A 23,675-nucleotide genomic window follows, 5' to 3' on the forward strand; every position below is an offset into this window, starting at 1 on the left:
ACTCTGGAGCTTGAAGCAAGCATAATAGGTCTGCTTTAAAACGACTTTTCTTTCAGGACTTTGTGAAGCACAGTGTCCAGGGACTATATGTGAGACAGCTCTCTCACGTATTTGACAGAGTACATAATGCTGCTTCCCTTTAGCAGAGTATATATAATACTGTAAAAAAGGTAATCGGTTCCCATCTTTACAGTCCCAAAAAGAAGTGGAGTACTACTTACTACAGCTAATGCATGCTCATGAGACATTTCTATAGTATTTCCAAACAGTATTTGAGAAAGTGAACTCTCTGAATCTTGGAAAATTTAATTTAGCTTTGTATAAATTATAAATACTCTCATAAGGCATAATTTCTTGATGTAATAATTTGATTTAAATAAATAGACATAATTATCAAGACAGAAGCAAAAAGGGTCCAAATCATCTAAATGACTCCAATTAAATGTGAAATCATAAAAATGATGTTTTTGAATGCAGTGATGAAATGAAGTAAAAAAATAAAATAAAAATAAAATCACATTCTGAAATACTGAATAGATAAATATATATATTAGATCAAAACTCAACTACAACTGCCAAAAACTGCAAACATCAAATAAATGCCTTATATTTTAATTTATGGTCAAAGACTTCAAGCAAACCGAGTCTTACTGGGATCTGGGACCTCTGGGGTCTTGCCAGTTGTGGCAATATCAGTGGGCTCTGCCAAAAAGATGACAAGTACCAGTTTGATCCAGCGTGAATTCCACGGGCACAGAGTGAGAGCCATGAGAAAAGGCAGAAGCTGTGAAGTGGACCAAAGCACTGCCACAGCTTGGAGGCTGTAAAGCTGGAGGTGGTCAACGGCTTGTAGCAATATTATTAAAACTGGGAAATTGTGTGGGCAGAAAAGGGGGCAAATACGTTTACCACAAAGTAGAGAGCAACTGTTAAAAACAAGAAAAAAATGGCGTGGCAGGTGAGCCGTGTGCGTGTTTTACTGCTAAAGTCGTGCAAGCAGTGTGCTGAAGCTCTCAATAAGCTTCTGAGGCTTAAAAATGAAAATCCACAAGTCCCTTCAGTTTGCTGTTAACTTTTTACATTTGCTGTATTATAGAAATACTCTAACTGTGGCAGACAAATCCTCCTTTCATACAGTACGTAATCAGCTGAGACATTTCACTGTACCTGGCTGAGGAGTTCCACTGACATCCTTTGCTGTGGAAGCAATAATGGATCATTTAAAATTTACAACTATGAAAAGGTGCAAACAAACAAAACCCAAAAACAAACAAGAAGCTGTACTCTAAGCTTTACCTGGTTTTCCAGGAACTAATTGACCAGGTACAACAGAGCCATTTGGAAAACTGACAGGTGTGTATGGAGTCACTCCTGGAACTACTGCAATGATACAACATTTTAAATTCATCCAAATTCTGTCTATAATTTGCCAGAATCCTAACCTGTTTCCCATCATGACATGGACCCTGATACCTGATGTCATTGGTGGATAAAGCTTTACTCCAGTTGACTGTAATTGGCTGTGATTAGGTATTTTATCTTTTAACCAACTTCTGCATCTTTGCATCTTTATTATAAAACAATGTAGCTTTTTATATTAGTTTTGAGGTTCTCCTTACTGTATTTTGGTGCTTTTGCTCCAACTGGAAATCCTGTGTAAAAACACAATGTCATTAATACTCATATCATGACATTGTTTGATGTTACTTGAATTCTATAAATCACACTCAATGGCTGTTTGGTGTTTTCATGCAGTACCTCCAGGTAGACCTCCAGTGCCAACTCCTAATTAAAAGAACCAGAACCAGCTGGATCATTAATTTGCAACTAAGACAATATAAAAATATATAGAAACGATTAAGTGAAAAATGCTTGAAGTGACAGAAAACTGTACTCTTTCTCTCAGAATCATCAAGGAAATGTGTCCAATATGTGCAGCACTTATATGATTGTGTGGTCGTTTCACCCTACCGTATTTAGCAGCTTTTGCGGCGGGGGAGTACGGTCCACCTGCAACTCCTGATCCTCCAATAGGTACTCCTCCAGGTCCTAGCCCTGTTCCGGCTCCTCCAGGAACTCCTACATTAGTGCAGGTGGTACAATTAGTTCACAAGTATTAAAATCTAAAGTGAAGTTAGATTAATGAGTGAGAATACATTCATGCTCGAGGAAATATTTCTCAACGTGCAGGATTTATGTAATTTTATACTTTTTTCTGCCTCCTTATTTAGAAGTTTTTGCAGCAGGGGAGTGTGATCCATGTACTGCTGCTAATACAGTTTAGTATTTCTCTCCATATTGCATTGGTGTTATTTTCATCATATTATTCTAGAGTGTAATCAAAACAAAAGCCTTACCATACTTTGGTGGTTTGACTCCAGCACCACCTCCAAAACCTGTAAGAAACCAAACAAAGTTTGCTGCTGAATTATCACAAACGACATAGAAGAAGTTCTTTAAAAAGACCCCAAACCTTTAGCGACTTACCACCCAATCCACCACCAGGGACTACCTGTCCTGCTCCCCCTGGGACAACCCCTCCTCCTAGGCCTGCTCCTGGCACTCCTATAAAATGTGTCAGCACAGCTTTAACAAACCAAAATAAATCCAATATTGCATTAAAGGCACAATCTTTAAAACTGTATCACTGGATTTATGTATTAATATGTTGATAGACTTGTACAGGTGGAATACGTTTGGCAAATATTATGAGGTACCAAACTGTAAATATCAAAGTCTCACCATATTTAGGAGGTTTGGCTGCCAAAGCTGCACCAAAGTAAGGACAAAAGGAAAGATTAGCAGGACAAAGTGAATAAGACTGAAAAATATCCTTGAATCCTTGAAATATCTAAAAATATTATGTCCATGTGGTATGCTTACATCCATATCCTGGTAAAAAACCTCCTCCTCCTCCACCACCTCCACGAACACCTGGAATAAACCCTCCACCACCTTGACCTTCAAGGAAAAATGTAATTATTTGGTCTGGAATTGTTTTTCCTTTCTTTTTTTTTTTTTTCATTTATTTAAATGATATGATGGTATTTAAACTCAAGGCCCTGCTGGCTTCAGGGAGCGACTCTGCCAACCGTCAGCCCCGCGAGGATGGCTTCTCTCACCAAGCTTGGGTTTCTGTTCTTTTTTGATTAAAGGTTGTTAGCCACCGCTCACCGTTTCTCTGCAGGTTTTATTAAATGGAAACTTCCACAACAAATTGTTAGATGATATTAATAATCAAGGCTGGGTGAGGGAGGTGTTTTTCTTTCTGTCTTTTTTCCAGGAAGAGGAGCAGATGCTAGATGAGGTCAAACGTGAACGGAGAGAGGAGAAGATCCGCGGAGGAAATGGCAGGACCGCCACGTCACTTCCCAGCGGAAAAGAGTCTTACTAATACTTGATTTTGTTGTGGAATAAAACTGTATTGTTAAAGATAAATAAACTATCCATTGTTAAATTAAAAATTATAAAATTAATTATTAATTAAAGAAACTTTTCCCAAAATGGAAAAAAGTCTCAGTTTCAAAGAGGTTAAAAAAACAAATCTAAATGTATCGTTTGGAACAGACTGTGGTGGTGGAGTCTGAGGCTTCCAAACAGCCATCAGAAGCTGGAAAATACTTTTAAAGTGGCTTAAATGGTAAACTGCCTCCAACCACAGTCTCTTGGTCACTTTTGTTATCATTGGTTGGCTATACTGCACAAACCAAAGAGAATTAAAATCCAGTGAGAAGTGAGGAGGCTCAGAAACAGTCAATTCAAACTTGTTTTGTTGACCAATACTCTAGGAGGACCAGCGATTCTTGTGACACTAGAAAACTGTGCATGAAACGGCAAAATCATTGTTGCTAGAACTCGATGGGAATCCTTCGACTCGATGGGCTTAAAACATGCAGACAATAATACAGTTAAGAGCATACCGTATTTGGCAGCTTTGCTTGCAGGATAATAGGCTCCTCCTGTTCCAAGTTGCCCTCCTGTTCCAAGTTGCCCTCCTGTTCCAAGTTGCCCTCCTGTTCCAAGTTGCCCTCCTGTTCCAAGTTGTCCCCGTCCCATATGCAGTTAAATTGAAAAAAAAGACACATTTTAAATACCTTTAGAAGTTACAGCTTTGGCATGATGTTAAAAAATTCACAATAAAAATTAACACAATTATTAAGAATACCGTATTTGGCAGCTTTGCTTGCAGGATAATAGGCTCCTCCTGTTCCAAATTGCCCTCCTGTTCCAAGTTGCCCTCCTGTTCCTAGTTGCCCTCCTGTCCCTAGTTGCCCTCCTGTCCCTAGTTGCCCTCCTGTCCCATATGCAGTTAAATTGAAAAAAGACACATTTTAAATACCTTTAGAAGTTACAGCTTTGGCATGATGTTAAAAAATTCACAATAAAAATTAACACAATTATTAATAATACCGTATTTAGCAGCTTTGCTTGCAGGATAATATCCTCCTCCAGTTCCTAGTTGCCCTGTTCCTAGTTGCCCTGTTCCAAGTTGCCCAGTTCCAAGTTGCCCAGTTCCAAGTTGCCCAGTTCCAAGTTGCCCAGTTCCAAGTTGCCCAGTTCCAAGTTGTCCCCCTGTCCCACATGTGGTTAAATTGAAAAAAAAAAAAAAAAAAAAAAAAGACAAAATATAAGTGCCAAGTTACAAATTTGGCATGATGTCAGAAAATTCACAATAAAAATTAAAACAATTATTAATAATACCGTATTTGGCAGCTTTGCTTGCAGGATAATATCCTCCTCCAGTTCCTAGCTGTCCTCCTGTGCCTATTTGCCCTCCTGTGCCTATTTGCCCTCCCGTTCCTAATTTAAATAGAAAAAAAATTATGCACTTTTGAAAAAAAGAAGTACATTTACAGGTTACAGTTTGATACAATGTTTAAAAAGTTCACAAAATAAATAGTAAAATTCAATTAATAAAGCATACGACATTTAGCAGCTTTCAGCTTTGCTAATATTTAATATATTATCAGGGAAATTCTCTTTTGAAAGAATGTTGATTTGCTGTTTTGTAAGGCGACATTTGACAAGACTCAATATAATCCTTTGCTTTCCCCCTCCCCCTCCATTTGTCTCTATTTGTCTCCATATTTCTATTTGAGCCAGGTCCCACCCCACAAATATTTTGCCATCATTTTTTCCTTCAATTTGGCGATAAATGTTGCCTGTAGATTGAAAATCATGGTCTTAGAAGTCAGTGAGACAAAGTTTTTTGAAGACTTTTTCTGTTATTCCACTGAAAATGTCATTAGTTAGTTTTCTTTGTAACAGTTCCACAAATAATAAAGCATACCATATTTAGCAGCTTTTGCTGCTGGTGAATATCCACCAACGGCTGGAACTCTTCCAATCGGTGCACCTCCTGGTACTCCCCCAGGTACACCTCCTGGTACTCCCCCAGGTACACCTCCTGGTACTCCCCCAGGTACACCTCCTGGTACTCCCCCAGGTACACCTCCTGGTACTCCCCCAGGTACACCTCCTGGTACTCCTGACAAAAGCATATGTGTAATTTGTCCATGTAAATAATTTTTCCATGTAATGTAACATAATTTTATATTAGTTAAGTTATATTTTTTCTCACTCTACTGAAAAAATGCATGAAAAAAGTATGAAAAATGATTAAAAGTATTTTTTTTTTCCACATAAGGAAAAACATAAACATTCTCACCATATTTGGCAGCCTTAGCAGCTCCATACCCTGTCGTCAACATAACGATAGTGAGTTATATGATAAAAGTTTAGCAACTGAAGAACATTTAATTAAATTTTTTTTAAAAAAAAGCACAAAATAAAACAAGGTGTAAGGTACGGTGTGAAATATTTGTGCTAGTTAGTTAACCCTTTCATGCATAGTGGTCACTATAGTGGACAGCTATTCAAAGGCTGTTTTCTTGTATTTGTGTCAGTGTTGATGGTACACTTGCACATTGGACACTTATGTCTCACTCCATATTATATTTGTTATAGTTATTTTTATATATCTGTTGTTATATTTTCATCTTTTTATAAAAAAATATTTGTCTTTTTATAGTTTTTACACAGTGTGTATTATTTATTCGTGTGTCAAATTCATAAGTCAAAATGTCTGTTGTCCACCTAAGTCGACATGTAACAAACTCAACAAACTCAACTTGTACAAAAAGTACAAGTTTTAAAAAAAATTAAGTTCAAAAATCTTTTTTTCATGCCTAAAGATGAATAAAAATATTTAAGAGAAAACCCTGATTGAGGTTGTCATAATTCATGCATGAAAGTGTTAAAGATGATCATATGGAGCTGACCCACGAATATTATTTTTTCCATTTCAGGGCATTGGCCTGCAAATAAATCTTTACATTTCCCATCATCTTACAGTTCATTTGACTGCTGTGTGACTTTTTTCTGCATGTGTGCCGGTATGCATTTGCTTTCTTGCCAAGTGCTAGATATCGTACCTCCTGACACCTGGCCTGGATACAGTCCACCAGTGCCACCAAAGCCACCACCACCAGCTCCAAAGCCTCCAGTACCAGCTAAACATGGAGCAGAATGCAGAAAGTTCAGTTACATGCAGACATACTGATTTTACAGGAAGCATTTACTTCAATCAGTATGGTAAACTACTACACTGAGCAGCTTTACCCTGACCAGGTGAAATGACCCCAAGTCCCACTCCTGCAAAAAAAGGAAAAAAGTGAATTCCATATCTCTAATCCACATCTCGTAGGAAAAAAATAAATAAATAAATTGTCAAAACTTTTACCAGTTCCAACAGGATATCCTGGCTTCGACCCAGGGCCACCTTGCACTCCTGGCAGTCCAGGTGCAACATTAAAGCCGCCATAACCTGAAGCATGGATAGCAACGAGACCGATCACTAAAGGGTGAATTTCCACTGAAAACAAACTTCAAAGATGTTAAAAAATAAACATATTTTTACCATACGCAAGTTTTCCACCTGCAGTTTTTGCTCCATAGGCACCTAAAGAGAGAAAGAGTGAAAAAAAGAGGCTGGAATTATTTTATATGTGCCCACATCATCATATGCAAACGCTACGTTCAGGTGAACAGAATCAACCCAAAAGGTTGACTCTGTTTCTCCTGATCCTAGTGTTTTCAGTGGGAGAAACGTTTCTTCACTCATCCAGTGCCTTTCTCAAACTGAAAACGCTACGTCCAGATGAACAGAAACAACTTTTTCGACCCCGAACTGAAAGCTCCCGAACACAAAGGTTCGGTTTCAGAAAGACGAACAAAACAAAAGCGATCTGTCTGAGACCCCAAATACACTCTTCTCTCATTAGAATAACACAGTGCTAAACCTGCCACAGAAAATCTTAGAGTACAGGTAAGTATAAGATAAGTAAGACTGTAGTCTGTAAAATGATAATAATAATCCTGCTGATGTTAAAGTTATTTAACATTAGCAGGGTTTAAACCACAAAATTATATATTATACTACATGCCTGTAGAAGAATTAATGCAAATACTGAATAATTTCATGTCACACCTTGCACTTTGGGTGATTTGAGGGGGTATCCATGGAACACTCCTGGCTGCATTGGTCCCCCATACCCACGGACACCTGTGAAGAAGAAAAACATTTAAATCTTGGTTAGATAATAGCAGACAGAGTGGATAAAACCCCCCCAGAAATATTTACTTGTATAATAACAAACAATCATTGATAAAGTTACCTTGCTGTCCTCCTCCTCCTCCTGCAACTACATAAGAAAAATGAGATATTCCAGTGAGACACACGAAGATTTTTTCCATGTGAGTATTAAACAGAGCTGCAGCGATGAAGCAAAGCACACTGAAACCATGCATCACAGTGCTACGGCATTACTCTTTGGACCCACACCAGCACTTTTACTTATTCATCTACATTTGTTTAATATGTCTTACACTGGGAACTCTACTAATATTGTCTGTGAATGATTGTCTGTAGTGTAAGCCTTTGTAGAGCTGGTATTTACTATTTTTGGGATTCACTGGCAATGAAATAAAACTGAAAATAAATCAGCTGACACATGAGTAAAACACGAGTTTTACATGAGTAAAAACTTGAACTTACTTGATTTGGGACTGAGTTGAGACCCAGTGGGCACTCCAGGCAGAACTCCACGTCCACCAAACCCTGAAGAAGCCAGAAGAAACCAGAAATTCCTGCAGTTGTCTTTAAATGACTGACAGTCTGCATGGTGAAACTAACAAAGGGGTAAAAGTTCCCCAGATTAATATATGAAAGAGTCAAACCTTGTCCAGGCACCAGTCCACCTTGATAAAGGCCAGGTACACCCACACCTGCCACAGCCAATGAGAAGACAACCATGTTTAAATATATGTGAGGGATCAACAGCAGTGTTGACGGTGAACATTTAGATGTCCGAAAACCACAAAAAGAAAAAGGAAGCCAAATGGGATGCGGAAAATGCTTACATATTGAGCCTTTGCCTGGTTGATACAAATTGAATTCACCTCTATAACTAAATGAATTATACTGTATACACTGATGTTTCACCTTCATCTAAATTTATTTCAGCAATGTAAAAATGCCTTTACATTTAATATATTATCAGGGAAATTCTCTTTTGAAAGAATGTTGATTTGCTGTTTTCTAAGGCGACATTTGACAAGACTCAGTATAATCCTTTGCTTTTATGTACAACACTGTGCAAAAGTCTTGAGCCTCCCATCATGTCTTTATACAGTATTTTGCTTCTAAGGCGCTTTGTTATTTTTTTTAAAGCAGGGAATACTTCTCTGTCTTTCATTTTCAGTTCATGTCTTGCACCTGACTGTTTTCAGAGGAACGTTTTTTGTTTTTTAAAAGCAGCTAATCACCTATGAATCGCCCAAGCATAAAGAAGTCCTTAATTCAATGTATGAATCAGTGCAGTGTGTAGCAAATAATCCATTTTAAAATGTATCTTTAGGGACTTTGTTACTAGCATCCCGTCACAAAAACACATAATGTATTCCCATTTCTTTAGCTGAATTTGTGAAAACAAATTGCTAAAGACAACACAACTTGTATTTTTACAGCAACCAAGTGATTCTCAAAGAGCTACTAACTGAAAACGTGGCATATGTCAGCATGGTGTGCAGTGTGTCCTTGTGGAAGACAAAGACAAAGAAGACAAAAAAAGAACCAGCAGACCTAAAACTTTATCTACAGCAGATGAACAGCAACTGGAAGTCATGTCTGGTGACTTGAGATATGATGTTTACTGAGAAAAGACTGAGGTATGCTAAACTACACAAGAACTGGGCTGGTCTTATATAGAGTAATAATTCAAAATAAGACATTTTTGGTTCAGGTCAGGAGAACACAGGTTTGGAGCTGCTTTTCAGCCAGTGGGGTTGGGAATCTTGCTAAAACTTATGAAATTATCAAAGCAGAAGAGTCTGATTTTGATCCACTGTGCAATACCATCTGGAAAATGTCTGACTGGGAATGGCTTCATTTGGCTTCATGACAGTGATCCCCAAATCACTGCTAAGGCAGGAGAAGCATATGTGAATAGAAAAACAAATAATGGAGTATTATCAGTCATGGATTGGCTTCTCAGAGCCCAAACCTCAACATTAGTTAAACAGTGTGGGATCATCTTGACAGAGAATGGAACAAAAGGGAGCCAACATCCAGAGGAGAGCTCTGAATGTCCTTGAGAACTATTTCTGAAGGCTACTTTTAAATTACAAGAAATTTCGACTAAGAGTTCAGGCTGTGCCAAAGTATAAAGCTGGACATATCAAAACTGACTTTCAAGCTCTCTTTGTTTTTACGCTATATCCTCTATTTTCATGTATGTTTGGACATGTTTTAATAAATTACTGCGCATGTTTCGCATTTTATTAGCAAAATATAAAGAAACGAGTGGTAACGCAAGACTTTTGCACACTACTGTCTATTTAAGCTTTTCTGGAGTTTTTGGCAGATTTATATGTTTTGTTGGAAAATATTTTTGATGTTGCTGCACTGCCTGGTGGGCTGCATCCTGTCTGTCTTCACTCTCATGAGGTTATTGTTGAGTCTACAAAACCTGGCACTTTGGCAGCTTTTTTTCCTGCGCCACCACCTCCAGGAAGGCCGGTCTGAGGAATAACAGGTGCTGAAAAAAACAAAAAGAAAAGAAACCATAATATTATTTTGCTTAAGGAAAGGAGTGTGAAAAAGACACAGTGTCCAGAACACACACACATCCTGGCCGAACTGGGATTTCTGCCTCTACACACAGCTGATTCCTTTCTTACTATTATATATTAGAAAATGTACAATTTACAATCTATTCTAGTGTGTGCCTAACAAAAGTAAGACTGGTTTTCAATTTTACTCGTCATGAAAGAGAAACCAGACCCAAAATAAAATGAAAAAAATTAGAAAAGGTGGAAAATGATATGAGGTGTGTGGCTTGCCTCCACCAGGCAGTCCGGGTCCAGTTCCAGTGACTCCAGGACCTCCTCCTGGTCCTCCAACCCCTGTTCATATGCAGACAAACATACATTTGAAGTCACATTCAGTTCAGCGTTAGTCTTTGACACCAATAAGATGCTTTGTACCAATGTAAAGTTGTACATCCCAACACCACTAGAGGGCCCTATGCCACTAAAGATGAGCAATGAGTCGCCTTGTGGCTTGTGGCAAGTCCGCTTGCTGGTCAGCGGTAATGAGAGCAGCTCGCAGTTTATCATCACCCCCGTGACCAAAAGCAACATGGCTTTTGACTTTTGCTTTAATCAGAAACGGCAGCCAGCATGCATGGCATTTTCCTCACTTCATCAAATGCCTCATTTCACTGGCTAACCCCTCCTGCAGGAAATGAGCTGTCAGCTTCACTTGCAAGGGAGCTTGGCAGCAGGATAAAACACAATGGTTTATTTGGTTAATTTTTTTTTTTATCTTAAAGTCCACACACTTTATTGGACAGACATTGCGCACTGCCTGTAAGTATGCGTTCTGGGGGAACTGGTGAGGCAAACTCTGGCAAGGGAATGTTTTGTTTTATCTGCGCTCTTTCAGAGGAAGGACCTGTTATTTTCAGTGTCATGAAAACAATACAGACTGATTCTACGGACTGATTTTTGCCATTGCCAATCAATACTTAACGGTAGGCTCTGTGCCATAGTCAAGTCTTGGCCATGATTGAGCCCTCTTGAGTTCATTTTTAATCAGCCGTACTAATTTAAGGCAAATCATGTGTCTGAATACAGCACGGACTCTCAGGTCAGGCCAGGCTCTGCTGAGGTTCACACTGTCTAAGGTTTGCAAGTACATGGTAAAAATGTACGCATGTTTGCCAAACTGTGTTTTCATGCTGAGTTACCATTAATGTGAAACATTCACTTTGGCTTTCTCCTAACATTTGAGCATGCAGATCTTTCAGAGTTCAAAACGCTTCAGTCAGTGTCAGTCTGGTCTGTACAGTAGTCTGTCAACGGGCCAAAACGTGAGCTTGCCTCCTGCACCTGTGAGCAGGACAACCAGAATTTCAGATGCACTTCAGATCCATGCAGGAGCCTCATCCGTGAATGTGTGTCATTTTTTTGTTTAGTGGACAGAACCTAACAGATTACAGTGACATCGGTAATGTCAGTTTGCAATTATCCAAACAAAAACAGATTTAACATAAGAGGGAGGCAATGTTTCTGTTTAACAACAAGCTTTCACATGGCAGACAAGCTCATTCCACCTCTGCAGGGATGTTTCACTGTAATCCTGGAAGTTACTTCAGTCCTTAAAGTCCTGAGGCATTTTTAGACCTCAGATATCAGGACCAAATTTCGAAAGAAGCATAATATCGCTTCAGTAATCAAAACAAGTAATTGAAACATAATCGGTGTCTCGTTCCAACAGCCATTATCCCATGATCCTATCTGAAGACCCCCAGTTTCCACTGCACTCAATGAGAAATCAAGGAAAAATTGTTTGCTGATGCCATCGCGCTTTTATAAGAAGCCGATGTTACATTTCTACCCAGACATTTTCTGCCCTGCATTTTACCGCTTTTAGCAGCCTTTGATCCAGCTCCCGGATAGTAGCCCCCGTAGCCACCTAAGCGACACAAAAGGTTAAAGGTTAGGGAGTTTTTGCCCCCGTGTTTAACATACACATAGCTGTTCTAGTTTCAGCTCACCTCCTCCATAGCCTCCAGGCCCCAGGCCGCCACCTCCTAGATTTCCATATCCTGGATAATACAAAAGTGACAGTTCACAAATGGACTGAAGTGTGTAGATGATAGCAAATTAAAGAAAAGAACACAGTTTTCTTTCAATGTGGCTATAATGAGTTAGATGTGGTTTACCCAGCAGTAGTTACTCCTAAAGAAAATTAAGCCATCACTCAAACATTTTCCAAGACCTGTGAGTACAGCGCACCATACAGTAAAAAAATAAATGGCATGGCATAAGATATAATGTCATGTGTGCCCAATTAAATCTGATTGAAAACACTTGCGTGTATGTTTTTAGAGCCAAGGACTTTACTTTGGGTACATGGGATAAAGCTGACCCCAACTGGCTAAAACGCATGAGAGAAATACAATAAAAAAATTGGTTCCCTATCTGGTTATGTTTAATTCTAAACACTGGATGGAGCAGTCTGCTCTTTTTGAGCCCCTAAATCCCCAAACTAATCTTTTTGGCTTCACTTGACACATAAATAAAGCCATATCCCTGCGAGCTGACGGGAACAAACAATGTGAGAAGAACAGGGGGAAAGAGCAAAAGAAAAAATGCCCACCACCTGCCTATTGATCATAAGAGACTAGATTAGTATTAAAAAAAAAAACCCTCCAGAAAACAGATTCTGCTTTGCCTCAGCTCTGACTCTTAAGAAAGCATATTTACAAGCACTATTAGAAAATTCAACACTGGAAAGTACAGTCAGACAAAGGTTTAGATTGCTTGAATTTAGTGGCTTTAAATCATTTGAAAAAAAGGTAATTTAATAGATTATAAAATACTTAACTTTATATGTTAGATTTCTTAAGATACAAAACATGCTGTAATTTAGACAGAAAAACAAAGAAGAAAAAACCCCTCAAGATGGTGTAATTTTATTCACATCTAGATGCATTATGTTGAACTTAAGTATCTCCAGACAGCTGCCAAAGTGATAAATGCCTATTACTTAGCGTTAACATATGGGAATGGATGTTTTAAAACGTGTTAGGAACATTAATGTCAGAGCTGTATTTCACAGAGTTAAATTAAAAGAAGCTGTGAGTTAACCAAATTCTTTTATCAGAGACAAACAGGTCGGAGTAATGACTGTTTTTGAAACCAGAAGAAATTTGGATGCTGCCAATGGGCTAGTCGACCAAGGAATTTATTTTCATCAACGCTTGTATGCCAAAAAATAATCCCGGGGTGAGAACGAGTAAGCATGGGAAATGAGTTGAGCGAGGGGGGGGGGAAGGCGAGATTCGGAGTGGAGGGCGAGAGGTCTGGTGTCGGTCCAGCAAGCCGCGGGGTGCAGGTAATGATACTGACGAAGGGTGGGAATGTGCGGCGAGAGACAGAGGGGAAGATGGAGAGTGGAGTTTCATGACCGAGTCAAAACAAATGTGGGCACCGGCCTTGCCAAGGTTTTGGCAACAAGACTTAGCATGCAATATGAGTCCAAAGGCTAAGCTGAGCGTCCTTGTGATAATTCATCTCCTTCAAAGCTTTCAGCTTGATTCCCCTCGATTGCTCAACCATCCCCAGCCACACCTCGAAGTAATCAATTCTTATATAAATCTGTCTGATGTGTCTTTGGCTGACACAAGGAATCATTTGTCTCATGCTTATCAGTGAGCAATGCACACCAGAAATGTTAAAGAACTGGCATAAAAATGGAAGTGTTACAGGTCTGGTTTGATGTGTTCCTTTACACTAAGAGCACTAGACTGTCTCACTGGCCAACCTGAGGCATGTTTGTAGGTGTGAGATTACAGCAAGAGGAGGCTTTTGCATGTTAGTGTGGACCAAAGACTTGAAGAGAGTGAAGACAGGTAGGACCCTGGAGGTTTTTAGCTTATTCATCCATCATCTGGCCCACCTGTGCTCGCACATGCACAGCCCAACCTGGCAGTGGTTTTAAAGGTTGTCCAGCATCTGCCAGGTTGAGCTCAACTGTCTGATTGAGATCATGAGACACAATCCAGACACCCAGAATACTTCTGAGTGTGTGTGTGTGTGTGTGTGTGTGAGCGAGAGGCTATGAGTGCAGGCCCTGGGCAGAGGCAAAGTTTAGAGAAGAAAGAAAAGAAGGGAAACTTCGTTTTCTGTAATTCTGACATCACTGGAGCGTAGGAAAATACAATGCTTTACAGTTTTAAAAAAGCTACCCTGGAGGTTGTGTATGTTTGAGTTCAAAGAGAGAGGACACGCTAACAAAATCTGGACTTTTGTCAGTTTGGCATTCATCCACTGATTGTGTCTTTGGGAGATGGAGGGTTGAGTTTTGTACAAAAGCCCTCTGTTTAGCTATATTTACACCATCTTGTGAGTCCAAACAAGCAGGCTTTTGTTGGACTACTACTATTACAGCATGTCAGCTCACACAAATAGACCCGACTTAGCTCACGCATTAGCGGGAGTCCACACCATTGCTGTTTGTTGTCATGGTCTACACACTTGCAAAGCCTGCACCGTTACCCTGATATCAAATCATCATTTTTCTTTGGTGCCGCTCCAAATATTTGGCTGATTGCTGTCAAGCTGAAGGACTTCTGTACATTAATACAGCTCCGAATTTTCTCAGTGACTCTCGAGTCGTAATGAAAAGCCCGAGAGACCACTTGAAACCCCAATTGCATTTGGACCTTAGACAAAAGAACCCAAAGAAGGCCTGTGCTCTAAATGGCACAGAAACCCAATACTACACAGGAGGGAGGACTGGGGGCCAAGTAAACTGGAAGGTAAGTGATGCGGCGCAGCAGTGCATCAAAGTTTCCTCCATTTAGATTCCTTGAAAAAAAGAAATGTGACAGAAACACTGTTTACTAGCCAGTTTCCATTGAGAAAAGACCCCTGGCTCTGAGCTGTGAAGTGGCAAGTGCACAAACAGGTTGTTGAGGTGAAATCTGCTGTGCTGCGGTTATGAATAATTGAGCATTGCCTAGCAATGGTGGGTGATTCATTTGCAGTGGCTTGTTTAAGAATGATTTCACTGAGGATACATGAGTTTAGAGCTTCTCCGGCAAAGAAGAGGGAATCTTGTTTTTCAGTGGAATGAAAACGTGACGAAGGACAGGCAGCCATGCCTCCTGCAGATCGCTATTTAAACCGAAGACTTACGCTGGATTAAAACTGGCCAGACAGTGTGGCTAGTACTTTCAGTCACCAGTCATGTTCTCAAACACAAGTCCAGTACAAGTGATGGATGTGAGCCAGTGTGAACAGAAATATCTGGTTTCAATCTCTGCACTGAAACGTCTTGCTCATTCTCCGTTGGGGTTAGGTAAGGTAATTCTCTGTTTCGGGACCAGAGGAATACAAGAGACATTAATCAAAACAATATTTTCGGAGCACAGTCTTTTTCTGTTACTGTTCCTCTGTCGGTTTAACCATCCTTGTCTCTTTCCTCTCACTCTTTCCTCTCCAGTTGGTGTCTAAGGGCTTGTGCAGACCAGACATGAGGTGTTAATAGCAGCAAATGGAGAAAGCCAAACATGAGAAGTGAGAGAAATATTTGCTCGCTCCTTTCCATCCCCTCCATTTTCCTCCCCCTTTCTCCCCTCTCATTCTCTCTCGCTCTCTGCTTTGTGAACCAGCTGGGTCTGGTGAAGGGTTTAATTTAAGAGAGCAAAGAATTCCATGGCAGAGATCCACTGTAACTGACGGCAGACGCGAGGAGAGCAGACTTCGGAGCTGGAGCTCTGGAATGTCCAGGAAATTTTTGGGACTTGTTTCTCATTGTATTCTTGGTTTCAGGTCATATTTAATCAGGGAAGCTTCATAAGAACAAGTGGTTAATTCACAAGGGGAGGTTATTGTACTGTAACTCATACACATCTTTAATACTGTTATCTGACTTGGAAGCTGGTGCTGGTATGCAAAAAATGGCTAATCAAACAAACATGTGAAGAGTAGAGTAGCTGCAAGAAGCACAAAGATGTGCTACAGCATAATACAAATGCTGTAATTTTCTGTAATGTGATGGAAAATCTTCATGAAGATAAACTTCCTCTTCAAGAGCCCAGGAGACTCAGTGTTTTACTGTGACTGACAGGCAGATTCTGCTGTTCAGCTGTGGTCCCATATAAATTTTCACTTTGAAAGTTAAGCCCATCATTTTGTCCTTCACTGTCATGACAGCAGATTTTTATCAGTATCAAATTATCACACAGTTTTGCTTCCAAGTTGGTGGATAAGTTGCATTCTTACAAGGTGACGCAGGACAAGTTGAATGGAAGCAAGAGTCACGTGACGTGCGACGGTGATTCCAGATCGCGTGAGACATGTGGACACACTGAAGCTCCCCCTTTGCTTCCTCTTCTTCCCCCCTCCCTCCATTGTGACCTCCCCTGCTCTTGGTCACCTCAAGATTTGGTTGTGCTGTCAGTCACGGACACGCGGTGCTGTGAGAGGCAGGACGAGTCACATGTTGGACTAATTAAGTATTTACACAGTCACACCGCTACACACAAAGTCTTTCCCTCGCTGGCTGATGTGAGCTTGCCGACTTTGGCGGGAAGCCTTATATTGTTTTTGCTTTTCCTTTTCCATGGAGTCATTGACACGATCAATGAGAGGTCCCAAAGCCTGATCCTGCCTCTCTGCCAAATGACCCCAAGTGCAAAACTGTCACAGATCCTACAGACAAACAGGGAAAAGGTCTTGTTATTGTCTCGTTCTCTGACATCTATGCTTGCTGTTACCTTGTGCAAGTACACTCTCACACCATCCAGGTTAAGATCAGTGTCAGGTGTCAGTAAGTTGGTATGGGTAGCAATTATTCACTTTTATAAGGGAGCTTTGCATCATACTAAAAAATTAAAAGGGGATATTTGGCGGTGGGCACCTACAGTGCAAGAAAAACTTTGGGTATCTTTGGAAAGTCTCACAAACCCACACACTTGGGCATCAGAACACATACATCATCTGTGAGGCGCTGAGCAACTCTTGCGAACGGCTTCAAATTAAAGGCAACTGTAAAAGTCACCATTACACTTTCTTTGGATTTAAAGTAGCACCGCTGTGCCAAACCAGGCTGCCATGCCCACTGACGTCTGTGGCAGTCTGAACCCACCAGCCCGAGTCTTTTCAAGCCTCTCACCTCTGCAAACACGCATTATTTCAAGCACATTTGTCCAAAAGACTATTATTCCCATGTCTTAATTCACACCATGTTAATTTTCGACACCACGCATTACACAATATCCACCGAGCCTCTGATGTAATTGTTTATACTAGAGCCATATAGAGCAGAACACGCTATGCTATAGGCTTTCAAGTTGACCTGACATGTCTCCCGCTTCCTTGTTTGTGTGTGAGTGGAGAGGCTCTGCTCTTCTCCTTTTTATCCACTTCTAAAGGAATGTCACAGTTGGTCTGCCAACACTAAGCCCCTGAATATGTCTGAAGAGTATCTCTAACTCAGAGCTCATACCATTGCTCATTTTGTAGCTTGGCACACACACACTCACAGAATGTACTGTAAAGACATGCAGACAAGGCAGAAACACACCACAGGCATTAGATCGAGCAGCAAAGCACGGAGTACATGTGCTGGGGTAGAATGAAGTTTTAGGGGAAAAAAAACTGCTCATTTGTGATCAGTGGGTTCCATGTGCAGGGAGGTTCAATTGTGCAAATTATGCATGGTGTAAGAAAATCAGTCAACAAATGCAGCCTGTGGCCATGGTATGTAAAGTTGGCCAAGTGCGTTTCCTCTCCCAGATGGTCCACATATGCATCTAACTGCCATTCCACTGAATGCTTTTCTGACAACTCAGGGCCGAGAGGGGAGGCTAGTGCTCAACAGGTCGGCTCAGCTCATAACATGCAAATTAAAACATTGACGATGGATTCCTCGAGTCGGCCTTAAAAGCATTTTCCAAGTTCCTCTGTCGTTATGAAAAAGGCTGCTATCACCGCTCAGCCACGAGAGGCATTTCATTATGACAAACTGTATGGGATACTCTACAAAGGAAAGCAAGCAAGAGAAGATAAACTGTCACTGATGGTGGGAAAGCTGTTTACTAAATAGCACGTTACAAATATGCAGAGGCATTGCTGCATGAACTAATGCGTTAGGATACCTACGAGGCCTCAAGGGCCAAAGCTGAAGTCATTCAGAACCCATTTATCATCCCAGGTTACTCAAGCCCGGCACTGGGCCTGATTGAGAAATCCAAGAGAGACATTTCACAGGGGTGAGATAATTTCTGCGACTCCCATTATTTGAAATTAGGAGCATTTTAATGAATGAGCAAACCTGCACTGGGAGGACAAGACATCAGCACCAGTGCTGTGACTTTTTTAAAATGACACATGTTGCATCACAACATTTTTAAGGCCCTGCATCAGACCTGAGCTGTGTATGTATCAATCACCCGCCACTCTTTTGATGATGCCGTGTGATGCATGATCCTTTATACCCACCAAGACTGGAATGCATACAGTAAACCTTCCAAACAAATAATCTCCTCTTAATGGCCCTTTAAATTCTTCAAACCCAACCCACAGCAACAGCGCTGTAAATGCTTACTCTTAAACAAATCTACAAAAAGGCCCTCGGCTCTCACAGACTTCACTCTGTCTTCATAAGCTCTTACTAAAGCAACAGAAAGAAATTTCTCTATCACTACATAAATAACGCTTTGGCTGTGCAGCCAGATGGACAAGTACAGTTGCACGTTGTCGACCTGCTGGCAAAGGGAGTGTCAGAAGAGGTTGTGAGAAGTATCGTCATGGGACAGTTGCTCAACCAACAAAGCGGAGATGGACAAAAATGCATCGGTAGTAACGTTCCCAGGAAAATAACCGTGCAAACAAAATACAAAACTGGCCAGTGAGGGCCTGAGGAGATATTACTAAAGCAGAGAGAAAGTACTTTATAATTGCATGTGGGGAAATACCACAGTTAGAAACAGTGATGTGTGGAACGCCTGACTGATTAGGCACCAATGAAAACTAATAAAGAGCTTCTTATCAAGCTTTAATCCAATATAAATGTAATTCTCGAGATGAATTCGCGAGGATACAGAAAATGGAACGTCAACAACTGGTGACGTAGTCCAAGAAAAATTGTTTGGGAGACAACAGGCACTTGCAATGCAAACAAATAAGCCGTGTTGGCTGTGTGCATATTGGGTGGGCTGAGTCCAGTGTGGGGGTGATATCAGAAAGTTTCCGTTGCAGACAGTTTATTTTCCAAGATCTTGAATGCTTGACGCAGAGAGCCGGTGGAGGGCAGATTAAACGGACTAAGAGGAAAGATAGTTGAGTAAGAATAGAGAGAAGTCCATAATTCACATTTTTCCTGCATAAACAAGTGTGTCTATTATGTGCTGAAAGGCATGCCGAATGCCTCCAAACCGATGTCAGAATACATATTCGGTATTTGTGTGTGTGTTTGTGTCGGCGCGCGCACATGCGGTCGCTCTCGTAATTGCGCACATATGAAGATGATAAACATATTTACATACAATCATAGTCATACATATTCACATGCAGATGCTTCCAGTCTCTGACAGCTCAGAGGACAGGTTTGAGCTGCGGTAATGAAAAACACATGTGCTCCAGGAGACTAAACCTCCTCAAAGCTCATCTTCTTTTGGCTAAACACTTTAATCCTCACCTCAATCTATCAGTCTCCTTTCTCTCACAGAGCTCTCTCGGTATGTGTGCTGTGCGAATGAATGCGCATATAATTCTTTGCGCGGCGGTGAGAGGTGGTGTACGCGTATGACATATATACGGCATGTCCGCGTGAGTTATCGGTCCTTTCCGTTCTCCTTGCTTTAGCCTGTCTCTTGTCTGTCCTCCCCGTGTCCACTGCACGCTTCAATTTCTCTGCCTTTCCTGCTTTTGAAGAAGACAAGTTCACTTGGTGCGTCTTCAAACAATGACCGCGATATGAACCAGAAGATGAGCAGGAAAAGAAAAGCAGGTGTACTTCTGGGCCATGCTTTTTAAATCCTAGAAAGATTAACTGAAAACAGAAAAAGAGTTTTTAGGTGAAAAAAAAAGAAAAAAGAAGTGCGTGTGTTGAAATAACTGTTTTCTTACGAATTACAGGGGCATTTTTTTTTCCAGTGATGGTATTAAAGTGAATATCTTCATTTATTTCAGATTTTCACAAACAGTCTAAAGTGCTGCGAACACTCAAGCCCACCACCTGCATGTATTTTCTGCAATCAGCAGCCACAACTCTCTGCTGGCCTGCCGCCACGCAGGTCCATATGACTGCCAAAACAACTCAGAGACATGTTTCTGTGTTGACCAAAATGTTACATGTATCTCAAATTTTCCGAGGAGGATTTTTGACTACATTTTCCAATACTTTTCATCATCATGTTTCAGTGGAAGAGCCGCAGAAAAGGCGAGACTCTTTACACTCAGCTGCCAGTTTTTTCCAGTACGCTTATCTATTCATAAACGGCTCGGCAACAAATCCCGCTGCGCCTTTGCAAAGACTTTTTGGAGACTTCTGGTTGTAATGCTGAGTTGTACTACACTGCAGTTGCATCACAAGGTTAAGCTGAACAGTGGGCTTACATTACCAGGCTCACAATATCAATTTCCGTCTTTCTTTCTGGTTGGATGGCAGTTGGCAGAGCTTACTCAGAAACTCAGTGTACTCAGCTGTCCTGAATAGCACAGAGACTGTTCAGGGTCAGCTTTCCTAAAAGCTAGTGTTGGACTTTCTTAGAAAGAAGTGACACCTGATGCCTACTTGTCTTCTCCTGAGATGTTAATTTCTTCAGATTTGCGACTTGCTGCCAGCCAGCCTTTAGTTTTTTCCTTTAGTCATTGCTATTTGCTCACACATACCTATTTTATAACATTATGAGCCTAGAAACTAATAAAAGCCCGACTGCCACTGATGCTTTCGACAGACAAACTATATACAAGCAGTATTTCATCCATCTACTGTATGAGATCTATAGTCTGTTAAATTGCTTACAGATCCCGATGGCTCGTATACGTTTTCATTGCTCAAAGGCTGAGGCTCGCTCTTGTCAGCTTCTGACAGCGTTAGAAAACTAAGACAGACAACATGTTGTCTATGATCTTCAGTGTTTATTACTCTTGGAGAGTCCACTGGTAGGCTGAGTGTAAACACATTGCAGCTCTCCCACACAGACACATCTTTTCTCAAGCTAAAACAGACCATCGTAATCGTACAAAGAAATTACACCAACAGCAAAAACAGTAACCTCTATGTTTCTCGTTAACTGCGTTCACGTTGCCTGAAAGTGACAAGAGGCTGGTCGGCGAGATCCAAGTTTCAGCAATTACGCTATGAGTACTGAATCCACCTTCGCTTGAGGCAGCACAAGAAAAGAAAAGGTGTTCAACAGCTGTTCATAAGGAGAAAGTTCCTCCTTCCACCTTTCATTGTATTGTCAGAGCTGGATGCTGACAGACTTCACAATTAGTGTAACATTTACAAGGTCTTGCATGAGTTACGCTGCAATTCACTGCAGTCACGCTACTCACATAGCCAGCTGCTGTTCTCCATTACTGCAAAGGCAAGGTGCATATCTGAGGAATGCAATGTCACTGCTTGACTTCATCAGAAGAATGAATGGCAGCTCTTGTTATGTGAGCATGCATCTGAGATTAGCTGACCAGTGTTTGCATTTGTGTGTCCTTAGAAAGACAATCCTGCTCTTAATATTAAAGATTAATGAAAAACTAAAAACATGTCAGTGAATTTTCACGTGATAGTTGCATGTTCTCTCTGCAGCACAAGCCTGCAGACACTGACCAATGGGATGGATTCTACCTGCCGCTGTGTGAGTCTTACTTACAGGTGAACTGTAGATATACATTTGTGTATTAATGGAGGCTTCATGCTTGTAAGGCTTCAGGCAATATTCCTCTGATGGAAACCAACATTCAAAGCATTGTGAACAGCCATGAAGCGGAACATATTACTCCTCCCCTGAGACTTTAAGTCTTCTTTTCCATTTAAAAAAAAGCATCTTAGCTAAACCCCAGCAATGCACTGTGAGTATTTTCCATACAACAAAGATTAGTATGGATTCAGAGCGGAGCACTGATCTAAAACAAACACGCAAGGAGCTTTTTAAAACATTTCTCACTTCCCTTTTTCTCACCAATTTAATTCCTGCCGTGTACACGGTGAGGAAGAGAGGGGTCTTAAATGCACACAAAAGCGCAATATTTCTCCAGTAATGCTCTGCTGCCCCTGGCCAAAGTCAACTTCCACCAAATGCTGGATATTAGGTCATTTTCACAAAACTGCTTTCCAGCCTCTCTGGTTGGAGGGTGAGGGTGTGGCACTCCAGAGGGACCCCGCTCCATGTGTTATCAGGACTATAGAACCATTGCTTGGTTCCTTATCTTTCTAAACACAGAGGTAGGCTGCGATTGTATCAGCGGTGCTTGAGGGAAATTAAATGATGGCTAAATTTACTAGAGCACCAACGCGGTGCAGACTAAAATATAGCAAAGGAAAATATTTATTGTACAGTATCGGAGAGAAGGGCTGTGGTAAATTTCAACACGGAGGTTTCCAGATATTGTGAGGGTCCAGCTTTACAATAACATTAATCAGTGCTCTGGCACCACTGTTTGGCAGGCGTTGATAGCTGTTTGCACTCTGCCAATCATCACTCCTTAATCCTTTTCATGCAGCAGAGGTAGAGAAATGTATGTATGTATGATCCCACCCAGTTAGGATTCCCCAGATAGATGCCAACCCCACCGCTGCAAAACACCCCAGGGCTGATAAGGACAACCTGCTGACACCCGATCAAAAGACTGCCTCTTTAACGACTGGGTGGGTAAAGGTAATGCAGACCATAGAGTGACTAGATTTCCTTCCTTTCAAGACTGTCCAACATGGAGTAAAATCTCTTTATTATTGCAATACTGCATCATGTGGAAACCGAGCAAAAATAGTGGGTTCAAAATATTTTGTGAAAGTGTAGATTAGTGTTAGCTCCATGTAAAAATCAGAGTCTGTTTTAATATCAGTAAAATGATCGAATAAAAAACACAATAACACTAAAAAATGTTCCAGCTTACCTGGTTTAGGGGCCTTTCCACCTTGTCCTGTTGAAGTCAAAGCAAACATAATATGCGAGGATTGTGTGATTATCTGATTGTGACATAATTTGTTAAACTGTTTTAACACAAACGGACAGCTATGACTTAAGACGCCGAAATGCTTTGCCTGATTATGTGTAATGACAGCGGCTCCTAAAGGCAGGTGCATTGCTGGTCGACAGCTAAATCAATTAAGCGCAGTTGCTTCATACCTGCTGGCAATCCTGCAATGACCTGGCCACCTGCCCCTGGCACGAATACGCCTCGGCCTCCACCTCCTCCTGCATAACCTCCTGACAGAAACAGCAGATGATGATAAAAGTGATGACAACATTAATGATAGGCTGATCACGGTCGCACTGCTGTGTTTGTTTCTGTAACGATGCTCGAGCCATGTCGTCATTTTGTCCTCATCGTTACCATTTGGAGATGGCTGTTAATTATCACGGTAATCATTG

The 23,675-nt window shown here is 40.9% G+C and overlaps 1 protein-coding gene across 3 annotated transcripts in view; it reads right to left on the minus strand.

The window, feature by feature from the left end:
• Positions 1-23,675, minus strand: part of elna (elastin a) — a 51,488-nt gene that overhangs the window by 12,897 nt on the left and 14,916 nt on the right. For 2 of the 3 annotated variants that reach the window (XM_063493692.1, XM_063493691.1), the window contains exons 4-33: positions 23,430-23,510; positions 23,197-23,223; positions 12,120-12,170; positions 11,987-12,037; positions 10,402-10,464; positions 10,029-10,097; positions 8,239-8,286; positions 8,057-8,119; positions 7,677-7,703; positions 7,490-7,564; positions 6,920-6,961; positions 6,743-6,826; positions 6,622-6,654; positions 6,435-6,512; positions 5,669-5,698; positions 5,291-5,488; positions 4,702-4,800; positions 4,411-4,572; positions 4,166-4,294; positions 3,921-4,031; positions 2,884-2,961; positions 2,743-2,769; positions 2,488-2,565; positions 2,358-2,396; positions 1,972-2,079; positions 1,759-1,785; positions 1,620-1,652; positions 1,297-1,380; positions 1,168-1,197; positions 650-702 (exon numbers count right to left, since the gene is read on the minus strand). In XM_063493692.1, the coding sequence (XP_063349762.1) occupies positions 650-702; positions 1,168-1,197; positions 1,297-1,380; positions 1,620-1,652; positions 1,759-1,785; positions 1,972-2,079; positions 2,358-2,396; positions 2,488-2,565; positions 2,743-2,769; positions 2,884-2,961; positions 3,921-4,031; positions 4,166-4,294; positions 4,411-4,572; positions 4,702-4,800; positions 5,291-5,488; positions 5,669-5,698; positions 6,435-6,512; positions 6,622-6,654; positions 6,743-6,826; positions 6,920-6,961; positions 7,490-7,564; positions 7,677-7,703; positions 8,057-8,119; positions 8,239-8,286; positions 10,029-10,097; positions 10,402-10,464; positions 11,987-12,037; positions 12,120-12,170; positions 23,197-23,223; positions 23,430-23,510 (2,078 nt within the window). Of the gene's footprint in view, positions 1-649; positions 703-1,165; positions 1,198-1,296; positions 1,381-1,619; positions 1,653-1,758; positions 1,786-1,971; positions 2,080-2,357; positions 2,397-2,487; positions 2,566-2,742; positions 2,770-2,883; positions 2,962-3,920; positions 4,032-4,165; positions 4,295-4,410; positions 4,573-4,701; positions 4,801-5,290; positions 5,489-5,668; positions 5,699-6,434; positions 6,513-6,621; positions 6,655-6,742; positions 6,827-6,919; positions 6,962-7,489; positions 7,565-7,676; positions 7,704-8,056; positions 8,120-8,238; positions 8,287-10,028; positions 10,098-10,401; positions 10,465-11,986; positions 12,038-12,119; positions 12,171-23,196; positions 23,224-23,429; positions 23,511-23,675 lie in introns of all 3 variants that reach the window. The other variant, XM_063493693.1, reaches the window with a different exon arrangement.

Source organism: Pelmatolapia mariae, linkage group LG14 (assembly GCF_036321145.2).
Source record: "Pelmatolapia mariae isolate MD_Pm_ZW linkage group LG14, Pm_UMD_F_2, whole genome shotgun sequence".
Lineage (NCBI taxonomy): Eukaryota > Metazoa > Chordata > Actinopteri > Cichliformes > Cichlidae > Pelmatolapia > Pelmatolapia mariae.